Source organism: Protopterus annectens, chromosome 11.part0, assembly GCF_019279795.1.
Source record: "Protopterus annectens isolate FY-2018-M chromosome 11.part0, PAN1.0, whole genome shotgun sequence".
NCBI classification, from domain to species: domain Eukaryota; kingdom Metazoa; phylum Chordata; order Ceratodontiformes; family Protopteridae; genus Protopterus; species Protopterus annectens.
In genome coordinates, this window is record NC_056745.1 from 390,303,435 (window position 1) to 390,318,195 (window position 14,761).

General features: G+C 39.7%; 1 protein-coding gene across 2 annotated transcripts in view; it reads right to left on the reverse strand.

The window, feature by feature from the left end:
* The window catches only part of GOLGB1 (golgin B1), a 1,744,011-nt gene that overhangs the window by 687,782 nt on the left and 1,041,468 nt on the right, over positions 1–14,761 (reverse strand). For both annotated transcript variants that reach the window (XM_044087881.1, XM_044087880.1), the window contains exon 6: positions 11,097–11,258. In XM_044087881.1, coding sequence (XP_043943816.1) covers positions 11,097–11,258 — 162 coding nt within the window. The remainder of the gene's footprint in view (positions 1–11,096; positions 11,259–14,761) is intronic.

The following is a 14,761-nucleotide window of genomic DNA, read 5'->3' on the forward strand; positions in this document are numbered from 1 at the left end:
TATGTTGTACTACTCTGATAAAACAAAGAAAATACAGCCAAAAATATGAACCTGTAGTCAGACATGTCACTGTAAGAAAGAGGTCTCTTGCATCAACACTGTTATCCAACCTCCTTTAGGATCAACAGTTATGAAATGCTTGCATTTGCAAGAGGTTTACAAGATTCATAAATGAAAAGGCCAATTAGTGAGATAATGAAGATCCTTCTCTTGGTGATCTCTAAAACAACAGGGATGAAGAGGCAGCCTAATGATTACACATGCCCTGCTAAATGTTTATGGTGGTCTACTTGGCTACTTGAAAGTTTAGATGGGCAGCAGACCCCTTTGATAAAAGGAATCAAAACCCTATCACCCAAAGTGTCAATTGAAGGGCGGACAAATGAAAGTGAATGAAAGATCCCTTGTCTTGTGTGAGAAGATTCACCGTGTGAGGTAACTTGTGATGATTGCCCTTGGACAGATGAAAGAAAGGGAGGAACCAATGCTGTCTGGGCCAAAAGACAGCCACCACCACCAAGATGTTAGGTATGTCCCACGTGACCTTGCACAGGACCAATGGTAGTACAGGAAGAAGGGGATAGGCATGCAGAAACATCCCCTTCCAAGAAAAGACATAGTGCCAAGTCCTCTAGTGGACACCCTGGAACAGAACAGAGGAAGTTATCTGTTGAGAAAGAATGCAAAAATATCTACCTGAGGAGTACCCTAGTGATGTACAATGTCCAGAAACACTTACTGTGAACCACCCATCCATGAGGATTTGTCCTAGACCTGCTCAAGGAGTCTGCTACTAGACTGTTCTCTGAAGGAATATAGACTACCCGAAGAACCAAGTGATGGCAGACTGCTAAATTCCTAGCCTGAAGACAAGCCTGCAAAGAAGGTAAGATTGTATGCCTACTTGCTTGTTGATGCACCAGATGACTGTGGCACTGTCTGTAAAAAGCTTAAGAGAACCTTGAACAGAGAGTGAAACGTCTTGAGAGCTAGAATTAAGAGCCCTCATCTCCTTGATGTTGATATAGTTTGACAGTTGCTGATGGGACCAAATACCCTGGGACTTTTAGATTGTTGGAGCAGCCCCCCCCCCCCCCCCCCAACTGTGACTGGAAGCATCTGTCTACAGGTCCTGAGTAGGGAGAGAAATCCAAAAAGCCAGATCTGGATTCCAGGAAATTTGGTGTAACCACCAGTAAAGCTCGAGACTGAGTCAAGGTAAAAGAGGAGCCTGATACTCCAGCGACAGCTAGTGCTGGAGACAAACAGCCTTCAGATAATATTAAAAATTTCCTCTTGTGGAGTATTACAAAGGGAACCACGGAAATGGTGGATACCATGTACCTCACAGCTTTAATAAATTCCATTGCAAGAAGGACTGGAAAAGGAAAAGACTGGAAATAAGCAGTCAAGACAGAGGACCCTTGGGAAGCAGGATACAAGACAGCATTGGAATAATCTGAATCCTGCAACCCAGAAACACTTGGTCCTGAGAGGGAGTCAACACAGACATTTTGAGATGGAGGGTGAAGCCCACACTATGCAGAAGTACAGTGAAGTGTAGATTCTGAAGCAGAAGCTGCTTGGGGGGGGGGGGTGGGTAGTTAAAAGATCATCCAAATAAGGGACTATCTGAATTCCCTGAAGTCTGCAGAAAACTACCACAGGGGTTAGACATTTAGTAAGGATCCCTGGAATGGTCAAAAGAACAAAAGGCAAAGCAGATAACTGATAATGAGAGGAAGAAACAGGAAAACATAAAAAACTTCCTGAATAGAGGGTGAATATGAATATGGAAGTAAACTTCCTTCACATCCAGAGAAACCAGAAATACTTGAGAAAACAGCAGAGGGGAAAGTGTCTGAAATTACAACAGCCTGACAGAAGAGGGGACCTTGAAAAAGGTGTTGAGAAAAGGCAGGTCTAGAATGGAATTCCATGACCCCTCCTTCATGTGAGCCAGAAACATTCTGAAACAGAAAGTTGTTCCCTGCTGAGTCAAGGGGACAGGTTGAATGGTACACTGCTCCGCTAGATCCAGCACAACCTAAGGAGAATGACGGGCTTGGCAAGGAGGTGGCGGAGAAAGGCCAGATAACGGTGAAAGGGACATCCAAGCCATAAAATAACCATTCTGAATAATGGAGCGTATCCTGGTGTTTGTGGTTATCTGTTGCCAAACAGGAAAGGGTCAGGCTGAGGGACAGAGGAATCTGGCTGAGGGGAAGGGCAGGCTGGAAGTCAGATACAGGTGGATTTTTCAGGAAAACAAGGTTTTTATCCTGCAGAACTCTGAGGGAGCTTGACTGGGAAAATTCGCTTAGGAACTCTCTTACTCCTAGAAGTCTATCTAGACTGGCTATGGATAAAAGAAGGTTTAGCTGGATAATTTCTCTGGAACTTAGGGGGAGCAGAAACAAAGATTTGCTTCAGGTCCTGCATAACCTTACTTCTACCCTGAAGAGTTTTAAAGAATTCAGTAGCAGCAGTGCCAAAGAAATTTTAAGGAGGAACCTAATCGTTTGGCCTTAATGTCTTCAGGCAAGTACTGAAAGCACAACCAAGAGTATCTCTTCATTACAAAACCAGTTGAGGCTGCCCTAGGGGAGGCATCAGCAGCATTATAACTGCATTTAATGGAATGGCAAGTCACCTAAGATGAAGAACTCAAAACAGAAAGGGAAGAAGTCTTACCAAATGAATCAGGCATATCAGTCAATCCCATCCCCCAGTTGGAACAGAAGCGTCAAGACATACCTAGCCATGTGGGTCTGATAATTAATAACCCTGAAGGCCAAAGCATCAGAAATATACACTTTTCCCTAAACCTCTCCACAGCACAGCTGTCCTTATCAGAAGGTAAAAGCTTGGAAGAGCATAACAGTTTGGATGGCTTATCTGTGGACATGGTAACAGCTGCAAGATTAGATGAAACACTTACAGAAAAAATTGCAAGCCTCAAGAACTTTATAAAATCTGTCTGGCTTCTTAGGGGCTTGAGGTTGAGAGTCAGAAGCCTGAGAAGTTGCATAAAAGGTATCCAAAGGGTAGCTAAAACAGGAGGTACTGCAGAAGGTTGGGGGCGAGTCCATTTGCAAGAGTTCAAAGAACCTTTTTTTTTTTTTTTTTTTTTTTTTTTTTAAATACCTCAGAAACCTGGTAACAGTCCCACTTAAAGTGTTCCATCATGCTGACCACTGTATCCCCCAAAGATAATTCTTCAAAAGGAGAATTAGGGGACAGTGCATTTTTTTCATCAGATCCCAAGGTGAGAGGATCTGGGAGGAGTACGCCAAAAAAATCTTCACCGGAATCCAACTCTTGATCAGAGGACTCAAAACCCATGTGCCTTTTAGAAGGTGTGGAAGACCAGGGGGCAGAAGCAGGGAGAGACATATCTTGCAGGGTTTCAGGGCCATTAGGTTATTGTAAAGTCCTGCCACTCTTTGTGGGGATCCTTAGCCACATAAGCCATATGCTTTTTTTTGTATTTAAATGAACATCTGCTTTAACAAATCTAGGAAGTTCAAATCCCTGTCTAGATTCAATGAGGGTACCAGGCACCTCTTCCTTAACTAATATTTGGGGAATACCCATAGGAACCTTCAGATATAATCAGCCATGGTTCCCCTTCTACATATGCATCAGACCAGAAGATGTGCAAGTAGTCAGCTCCATGTCAGCCTTCAACTGGGTTGTGGCAGAGAGAACTGAAATTGGCAATGGATGGACCTCGGGTTCTTCATCCAACCCAATGGTGAAGTCCAGTGAGGGCTGGACAGCAACAGGATCAGTACTCTCCCTAATTAATGCAGGTACAGAGAATGATGTAGTACGCTCTTTTGAACTGTGCAAAGTATGATGGGTTAACATTTATTAAACAGAGCCCTTTTTGTTTTTTTTTTTTCTTAAGTGGCAGCTGAAAGTCACAGTGGGGGGATTCAGTCATGGTACCCTGAGCCGAAAGCTTCATATGTTGGCTTTCTAAATAAAAAGTGAGGGATAACAGATGACTGAGGAGTGTCTTAGGGACAAACCCCTGAGAAATCTCACACTGTGTATGTTCATGTATAGCACCCCAACAAAAAAGGCACTTATTGTGTTCTCTTTATTGAGAATCTGCCTCCAACACTCACATTTTCCCTTCCTGAAAGACATGAAAACAAACAAGGAAGAAAAAAAGAAGGGAGAAACCTCCAATGGGGCACTTATCTTTAGAAGGGTCAGTAGATGAACCAACTTGGTGAAAGGCATGCAGATGGAAATCAGAGATAGCAATTTGACTGGCAGCAAAGAAGTTCTGAGAATTATGTGTCCGTACGTCACATATGTGCCTTACACCTTGAACATATTTCATACGTCTGACATACATCTGGAAGGTGTAAAGGCTTTGGTATGCTGACCAGATGTTCAGCTATCCTCGAAAGGATATCCCAAGAATAAAGAATAAAGAATACTGCAACAATGCTAAGGAAGGACAATTACCATTTCTGCCATAAGAATAAGCTGGTAAATCTACAGATGTTCTTTGCATATTTCAAAACAAGGACTGGAACCTGGGCAGGCTTTCTTATTTTTGCATCACTACTCTCCCTAATTAATGCAGGTACAGTGAATGATGTAGAATGCTCTTCTGAATCATGCAAAGTATGATGAGTTATCTTTTACTAAAGGGAGCGTATGCATCCACTGCCCAATACAGTTCTACATCTCAGGAAAATCCTAGTTATAGCACTTAACCAGATCACTATATTATCATTAGAGATTAACCTGCTTAAGCTAACCAATAAATAAAATGGTAGCGGTGCAAAAAGGCTAAAACATGTAAAAGTGAAAAAAGTATGGTTTATAAGTGGTGCAGTCAAGGATGGGGGGGGGGGGGTGAAGAGTTTAAGTGGCTGGCATAAAAGTTAGCTATTTCACAGAATGACAAACAAAAATGGTACTCCACACACCAACACAAAGAAAGAATTAACCTCAACATGTGCTTCTGCCTCATAAGATTACACCGGATCATCACACCTAGGAAAGTGTACTATCTAAAACAGAAGGGGGAAATTCTCAGCCAATACAATGGGACCAAGAAAAAAAATCATGCAGAAGTTAAGATACCAGGAAGGGAATGGTATTTAAATCAGTTGAATATGTAAGGCCCTAAAAAAGGCACCCTAGAACAGCTTTTAGCTCAAGTGAGTCAACTACTTCCAATGTATATGAACTTGTTTTAAAGTTTTTAGGAGTCTATTCAGCCCTTGTATGTAGGAAGGTAAGGAAAATAGTGAGACTTACAGATTCTTAATGTATCCTGAGAAACTTGGTGGCAACATGGATGACAATGGTCATTCCCAATCCTTTTACATGGGAACGGTTACCATGTCATCAAAAACAAAAAAGCCACCATTGCATACATCAGGCCTATATCCCTAAAATTCTTAGACTGATTCTTGAATGTCTTATGCTAGGAGGAAAGAGATGTTTGCCTGGCGTGAAGTATGCAACTGTTTGTGACACTTCAGAGGGTGTCCAGAAATAGTGACAGACACTGTCATGTTAGCTGATAGCTGTCACTCACCCCTTCAGTCTGCAATGCAGAAGAGTCCTCTGGGTTGTATAAGCAAATGCTTTAGTTAAGTCAGCTACATATGATATTAGCAATATGTAAACTGCCTCAGCAACTTTGTTTACACAATATTATTAGAATCGGACTCACTAAAGAAGTAAAATAAAAAAATCTTAGACTGAAAAAACTTGCAGAACAAAAGAAACACTAAACCATGAAACTGATGTTGAGCGCTTTCACTCATTTAATGTTTACTTGAGCTTCATCAGAACAATAAATAAATCAAATGATAACAGACTGCTATAAATAGTTTAGAACACTACTATTGGAAAAAGGGGCGTGTTAATAGCAACTGCCTATGAGTAGTCTAAAAACTAAAATGATGGACAAGTCCTATAACAGCTGTGATGACACAGAAAATAAAAAGTAAAATACAAAAAGGGAGTGGTTATGAGAACCAACGAAGGGCACATTTGACATTTAAGGAATCATTAAGTCCTGGACTGTTTTCAGCATTAAGTAGTAACTGCCACCTAAATTCCTTCAATTCTAGCAAGGTTTCGCAATCACCAAAGTATTGCTGTATCTGTTCAAGAACGAAAAAAAGAAACTTGTTGAAGCCAATGCAGTTGAGTTTGTGCCTGCCAAGTGCATTGCTGGAGTCTCCTTTCCTTATAATTTCCTTATTTGTTTACACAATCACAATACAAGGTGGGCTATGGGACAGTACTGTGTGGCGTAGGAAGGGCTACACTGTGATGGGCAGTGAGGTATTTAGGTATAGGATTCAGTTTTGCTATGTGGAATGGTCACTGCCAATGGTTATTCTGTGCAGCAGAATCTTCTATTCTGCCCAGTAATTTATTTTAATTTAGGCAGCCTTTGGAACATGAAACAGCTGCTGGCAGTCCTAACTGATAAGCATGTAGAAACATGTCTAAAACAGCAATGTTTCCCAGTACCAAACCTTTCAAAGTAGAGATGTAGATGATTATTCAAGGAATCAAGTCCAAAGGCCTTAAGACAGGCTTTGAATAATCATTCCAGGAAGTATAAGGCTTTTTTGGTGCTGGACAATTCAGTTGTTTATAAGAAATTAAATTTAATTTGCTGGATACATTACAAGAGGAACCACTGTTGATCGGTTGTTCTTCTGTCACAAAAAAACTGGGATAGGCAAGGTTGATAATCTTGTGGAGACATTTTTTTCCAAAACAAACAATGACAGTTTGCATTTTAAAGTCAAAAGCATGCATTCATGAAAGTTTCCTTGTAGAACGTCAGTTATCTGACAATATTACTATTACACAGTCAAGCAACGCAAGTGATTCCATGTTTTGTTCTCTATTTAGAGTGTAACCACATGTACTCTAGTTAGCAAAATGATTGTCACAACACTTATTTCAACTAGACTAGACTTTTAATGTATACTAAAGACAGCATCTAATCAATAAAGGAACTGTCTATACTATACCCTGAACTATTATGTTACATTCTGTTGTTCCTAAGCAGTCATCATTGTCAGCTACATGAAATTATTTCACTCAGGCTCTACAGTGAATTAGTGATCCTTCAAACTACTCACAGGTATGTGTGTGCATGGTGTGTAAGTGTATGTACATCCTAAAATGGATTTCATCCAGAACTGATTCTCTGCCCTATGCTGCTGAATGTCAGGATGGCAAAAATAAAATGGAGAATGCAACTATTAAACAATGAATGAATGTATAATTTACAAAGAGGATTCAATACAAACTCAGACTTTCTGTTTTCACCACAGGCTTCCGCTGACTGTTTTAAATTTAGTTTTCACATGATTATATGCAAGTACTCATTACGGAGTAGGTTCAGCATGAGTAAGATCATACTTTCAAAAACTACTGTATGAAGACATGCACATATGGAGCAACTGTGTTATTTATACATGCAAAACATTGATATCCAGCTAGTGCAATAACACAATTTAATTGTTAAGGTATATGACTGGTAGTTTTCTACCATTGGGTCCTTTAGTATGTGAGTCTTGTAAATCACTTTAAGAGCTTTGTGCATTCAACAAGCAGGACCCTAGAGTGACATACTGCTGCAAAGTATAAACATTAAAAAACATTTCTGATGAAGTTCACAGTGATTAAAGGTGGACGAAATGCGTAATAGATTGTGATTTACTGATTGTGATATTTCTCATTGCCATTTCACGTTTGTTCGAAGATTAAAAAAGAAAGACTCACTCCTACAGAGTACATCAAAAACAACAGTACTTGGTAAATGTAAGCACCAAAGAAAAAGCTACAAAGGCAAAGCTGTTCACAACGGACACAATGACATTCAGCAGCATAAGGCAGTAATCACCCTGACCAACAGAACCTTTTTTTTTGTCTTTTTCTTTTTCCCTTCTCAAAGGGAATGAAATTGGATGCTTGGAATTCCAGCCAATATTCATATTTTTCAAAACAGTAGCAAAGTACGTACCTAGATGTTACATAATGCAAGCATCACGACACCGGATTGTATTGTACGTTACCTTGATATGTTATCACCCACTTGCTGCAATGAAGACAAGAACAACATGAAATGCATATGAACTTCTCTTAGATCAAGCAGGAATATTACACATGGATCCATAGGGATCTTCAAACAAAGCAGAAGAAAGACAACTTGCCATTTGCCATGCACTCACAAAAGCTGCCACTAAATGATGCATCCAAAAGATGCCAAAATCTTCACTTGGCCTCACACTTATGTTTTGATGACAAATGACAGGAATACTGGCTACCTAACAGAAGGGCAGGACTGAGCAATGTAAGCCTCAACATTCTGAAAATGAAACTGCAATTCCTAAATAAAAGTAAATTCTGTAATTTCTTGTGCCTGAAAAGCACTTTTATGGAGAGAAGGTAAATCATCCACACACCTCATACTCCTACAATTTATATACACTAACTGCAAGATCAATATACCTTGAAGAGGTTTGACAGTCAGCACATGAATTGTTTAAAGCTTACAAAATTATACTGTTACAATGCTGTTCATAACCTGCCAGCAAATTTGGAAAACAGCAGTGACCACGACTGGAAAAGCTAAATTTATATTCTAATCTGCAAAAGCATGGCAATGTTAAAGAATTTTCAAATTATCAGACAACTGCATTGGTTTCACATGCTTTTAATGTGATGCTTAAGACCGTGCAAGACAGACTCCAGCAATATATGGATAAAATCCTGCCAAATGCACAAGCTGGTTTTAGGGATATAGGCACCAGAGATCAAACTGCCAACATCTACCGGTTAAGACAGAAAGCAAGGGAGTTCCAGGAAAACATTTACTTCTGCTTTACTGAATACTCCAACACCTTTAAGACTGTTGACCATAAACTGTGGCAAGGGCTTAGAGAAATTGGGTTATTAGATCACTTGTATGTTTCCTGAGGATCTGTATACAAGACAAAAAGCAACAGAACTGAATATGGAATCAGTGAGTGATTCAGGATGGGTAAAAGGGAAGAGTACACCGAGGCTGTATACTGTCACTCTACTTATTTAATTTACATATTAAACAAATCAGATGACATGATGGGTTAGATAAATCAGATGCTGAAAACAAAACTGCCATGAGAAATACTAACAACCTCAGATATGAACACTGTATACGATACCGTTCTAATGACGATACCATTCTAATGACTGAAACTAAGGAAGAATTTACAACGTGTTGATGAAGAGAAAAGTAGAAAATGCAAAAGTTAGCTTTCTGCTCAGTAAAACTATGATTATGTCATTTGACCCTTATTCATTCTTTGAAAATAAATGGAGAAGTAGTAGATTTAGTGCCAGATTTTATTTTCCTGGACTTAAAGATCTCTGCAATTAGTGACTGCAACCATGAAATTAAAAGAATCATGCTTCTTGGGAAGAATGTTATTGCAAATATGGCCATATTACTAAACAGAAAAGATATTAAATCCTTCCAGGTTGTCTAGACTGTAAGCATTATGAAGTACCCCTATGATTTCTCCATGAGTTGATCTTATAGTGCTCATTTAATAAATTATGGCAAGTAAGAGACCCCCAAAAAGAAACATGGAGCATGGCCCTATTTAAGCGCAACTTAGACAAATGGATGGGAGTCTACAAATTCACCCTGGGAGTAGCACCCATGTCCCTGATGGGCAGGGGTAGATGGTGATGATCACAGACTCGCTCTGTGAATTATGCCCTTCTAACGAAAGAAAATTGGGGCACTCAGGATTAACTTGGCTAGGTTTGTAAGGGCTCTAGGGCTGATAACTTTATATCATCATATGGAACCTATGAAGGTATGAACAGAACCCATTACATTATAACACCCCAGCATTGAAAAAAAAAATCTTCCTCTTCCTCTCACAGGAGCACCACTAATATCATTTCATTCAAAACTATTCTAAAGAATTGCCTAATGTTACATGGCACTGAAGATGTCATTCTTCTGATAGAGCTCCACCCCCCCCCCAGCATGCCTTGCTGTATACCTCCTTATGACTGTGTATTTACAAATTTATCCTCAACATATTTTTTTCTCTTTTTTGCCCCCTGTTGTCTGTATATCATCAGGTCCTTAAAGGCCTAAAAGGACCGAGTGCCCATTTTTTCCCACCACTAGGACAAATGTAGCCTGGGATGGGCCATCATTTTGTTAGCTTCAGGAATGACTTAAGCTCTTCTGCTTTAATGTCCTATTCCCATGTGCACTTGAGAAAACACCAAGCAGGGACATAAAATGGACCAACTATGGAGGATTTCCACAAAGTAACTTTCCTCCAAGCAGCCCTAAACGTCTACACTGGAGTGGATGTTCCCCTGGTCTCCACTGGAAAACCACACCAAATCTATATATCAAAGACTGTGTGAAATCCTCCCTAAGGAGAGGCAAGCTGGACACACACCCCTCACCCTCCAGCCTGGCTGCTCTGGTGCCAGGGCCAGTAATCATACCTTAGTCACCTGGATCAAAGTAAGGGTTCCTTCCCTGTGTGCCACACAGCCAGGCATCCTCCACAGTAGCAGTAACTGCCTTAACAGTACAGAGCTTGCTGGAGTCCTGTTGCACTAACTGGATTTTACCTATATACTGCCCTTATTTCACCCTGGGCTTGAACCTCCTATGCTAACTGGATTTTTTTACATGCCTTGTTTCATATAAAATTGGCTCAGACTGCAGGTGACTGACTTCAGCCTGGACTGGAAAGTGTGAACCTGCACTAGTTCAATGTAGAAACCAATGTAGGTCATCCAAGCAATGATTTAGTGGCTGAAACCACCCAAAAAACTTCAACTGCCTCGCCAGTGGGTAACAGACAAATTGCCTGGTGCCTGTCTCAAACTAGAGGCTCCTATGACACTGGGAGACATGGGGAGCAAATACATCAATGGGAGATGAAGGATTAATGGCTGAGGATGGGAAGACAGGTACTGAGACCAAAAGAGGAGTGCACATTCCTACACTTAAGTATACATGCAACTAAGAAAAATCAAAGGGTATACAGATAATGTGGCTGTACCTTTGTATGGTCCTTTATCTGTTCCTGTGCTTGTTGTAGTTGTTGCTGAAGGCTGATGACCACCTCTGCTTGAACTCTCGAAGCCTCTTCTAGATCCTTGAGATGGACTTTAAGCTTTTCCAACTCTTCTCCTTGGTCCTCTGTAAGCTTATGATCTGTACCCTAAATAAAATTGTAAATTGTCAGGAAAGTCTCAAAAGTCATTCTAAGCACAAACGATAATACTGTTGACAGTAATAAACATTAATGCAAAGAAGTGATAAGCACACTGAGACAGATGCAAGATAACTTACATGAAATATAAAAATAAAATCACCCTGCAACTCTCACTTAAATAAGAAACATAAATGACATAATCTAATCACAATGAAACCCATCTTCCTGAAATTCAGTGTCAGAGGGGAGACATGAAAAGTACAGATATTTGAGTGTTTGAGAGAGTCTTCAATATTCATAACAGTGTAAGTTCTGAGTTGTTGTAATACTGTAATTACAAGTTTTAACAAATTAAGATGAACCAATATTTACGGTGGATGTTGGACACCAAGCCCTATAATTTGGTGGGTCTGTGGGCTATGCCCACCACCACAAAAAATGCAATTTTGGTGTTCTAACTACATCAGAGTTCGCACATGGTTGGTGTTGTAAGAACGGACTTTTTTTTTTTTTTTTTTTTTTTTTTTAACTATTATCTACTTACTATATCAGTAAAATCCTTGAGAGATGGGCTTCTCGAGCAGATACTTCATACTCATCACACACTAACTCCATAAAGCCTGGAATCCAGCAAACCTATCTAGTAGCTGTACCTAAGACTGTCCTTCCTCCTGACCTGCATCAGGGCTACTGCATCTGGTAAAAAAGGGTGGGATTGCTGTTACCTTCTCTAGTTCTTTCCCCACTGAGCATAACTGACTGACGGGAGAAAACATTTTAAGGAGAGATCCTATGTTACATAGCAGACATGAAGGTTTTCTTTTAGTTGATAATATTTACACTGAATCTCCCTCAAACTTCTCTAAGCATTATAATGCAAATAACTCCGAATTCTGAATGCAATCCAATAAAGCAGCATTTCTTCATAGTCTCCTATTTAGAGCAGCAGTGCCTCATGGGTCTATATCACGACATCGAAAAGGACATTAATCGAACGGCTTTAATATCGAACATGCCATTCATCGAGGTGTGTATTGGGAGACTGCAGTACAGTGAAGATCGGAAAATTAGCCCTTCCCTCACTGTAGTGCGATCTCGGAGTTGGTATATATAATTAGCAGGGGAGGCACAACCCCCCCACAAGAGCGACTTCGATGAACTCCATTTTTGATTTTTAAGCCATTCATTAACATTCTTTTCGATGCTGTGATATAGACCGGCGCCTCATCACAGCACAACCTTTACTTGGGGATGTTGCAACACCACGAAATACCACCTAAATAAGGTCTGTATACTGAAAACACTCCTAAAAATTGTCATTTTTCCTTTTCCGTAGCAGCATTACCTCCGCACAGACCTGTCATTACTTACAGTTCCATCAACATTATCAAGTCTGTAATATTTTTTTTTTAATTCAAGGACATTGGATTTTGTTTATTTATTATTTATTTATTATTTTGTTTACTGGGAAAGTCCGACTTGGAATGAAACCAATTTTCAGTGCAGACCCAGGGAGAAATGCTCCAGACGGATGTCTTTGTAATATTTGGATCTTTGGATAGTTCATGAAAAAGCATTTCACTGCACTGGAACTACTACATGAAATAATACCTAAATGAACTCTGTACACTGGATGTACCTGAACAAATGAAACGCATTTCTTTTGTTTGGAAAGAACAGAGCCAAGAACAGACTTAAGATAGAAAGTCTAGCTTTTTAACTCCAGTCATTGCAGGTACATATTATGCTTTCCTTTCTGCGGGTCTCTTATGTACTTTTTGTTGCCCTTTATTTGTTTACCATTCTTAGCCAACACCCATAATTTTATGCTATGTGTACCAATTATGCATTCTTCAGTGACACTTCAAATGACAGCATTTTGTATTCCCTTCTGTATTTTTACATCACTATATCTTTACACATTTATACACTTGCCTATCTGAAAATATTTGTCTACTGATCACTTCTATAAATGGGATTTGCCCAGTAGAGTTAAAAATATATGATCATTCTTTGGGTATGCATTGTGGTACTTTGTAGCTTAAGTGCCACAATGTATTTTCTACCCTGCGTATCTTAATTTAGGCAGGCAGTTTCTTAATAGGTTGCTTGGTAAAACTTTTATGAAGTACCCACCCATATAACTCTAATAATACCCTCACTAATGTTACTCAAGGGCTTGCATGGGGGGGTGCAACCATAGAGTTTAATGGTGCCCTCCTACATGTTATGTGGTGCGTCCATTAAAGTCTATGGACACAGCTACATGTACTCCTTCCCTAACACCACAGAGGATAAACTTCAATTAACTTTTTAATGAAGTCAGAGAAGGAAAATTAAAAGTTTACTAAGGTTTTCCTTTCAATGACTCTGCCTTAAAACAGGCAAGAATAGCAAGAAAGTGCAGCATGGCACTAGAGGTGTCACATGCTGTATGTACGGTAAGTGTATACAAGTAACTTACACTTTAACCCAGTTAACAAAATATGAATAAAATAAAATACTGTCGGCCTTGTCTATAATACTTTGTGAGGTGGTGCTGAAAGAACCATGTAGTGTCAATACAAAAACGTCCATTGTAAGAGCATAATAGAAGCATGCCCTAGATACAGTCACCACTATGGAGGAATTTTCTTTGCTGGCAAAAGCAAAATGTCCCCCTTCTATTGATAACAAAACAAAGAAGTAGCTGCCACTTGGAAAGTATCAGCACTGAAAAACTGTCATCCTTTAAGATGTTAATATAGCAAAGGAAATAAACAATGGGCTAAATGCTGCAGATCACTGTGTATGTTAATAAAGCACAAGAGCTGCCTGTTCACACTGGATGTACTTGTACAAATGAAACACCTTTTTTGCTTGGAAACGATCCAGTCAAGAAGTCTCATGACAGTACTTCATATACAGCCTGCCTTTTTAACTACAGTCATTACAGTGGCTAATCACAAACTGCAGTACTCACTCATTTCTCAACTTCTGACAAATACATCAGCAAATGGATCAACTAATTCAAATGTACTTCTGATGTTATTGTGCGGACAAACTGCAGAATAGTCAAGATAACAATGTCTGAGAAACACAAGAAAGAACAGGCTCCTCTCCCACTAATGACTGAGGATAAAATATCACTCAAACTGACCAAAAAGACATGGCAATAGCAGAGTGTGTGTGTGTGTGTGTGTGTGTGTGTGTGTGTGTGTGTGTGTGTGTGTGTGTGTGTGTGTGCGTGTGCATTTTGGGGAGGCAAAAAGACACTCGGACAATAGTGGCATCACAATGTGAAGCAAGATAATTAAGAGGACAGAGACAGAATTCTGATGAGGAACTGGTTTACTGGCCAAAATGAATTATGATATGATGGTTACCTAACAAAGAAGGAAATACATTCTATTGTGTTGCATTAGCATGAAATCTGACCACAGAGTATAAAGCCCTGGCTATAAAGATGACAAATGAAGTCTACACATCACTGTCTGTTATAATCAAAGTGCTTAATCTTCTTCTAGCTG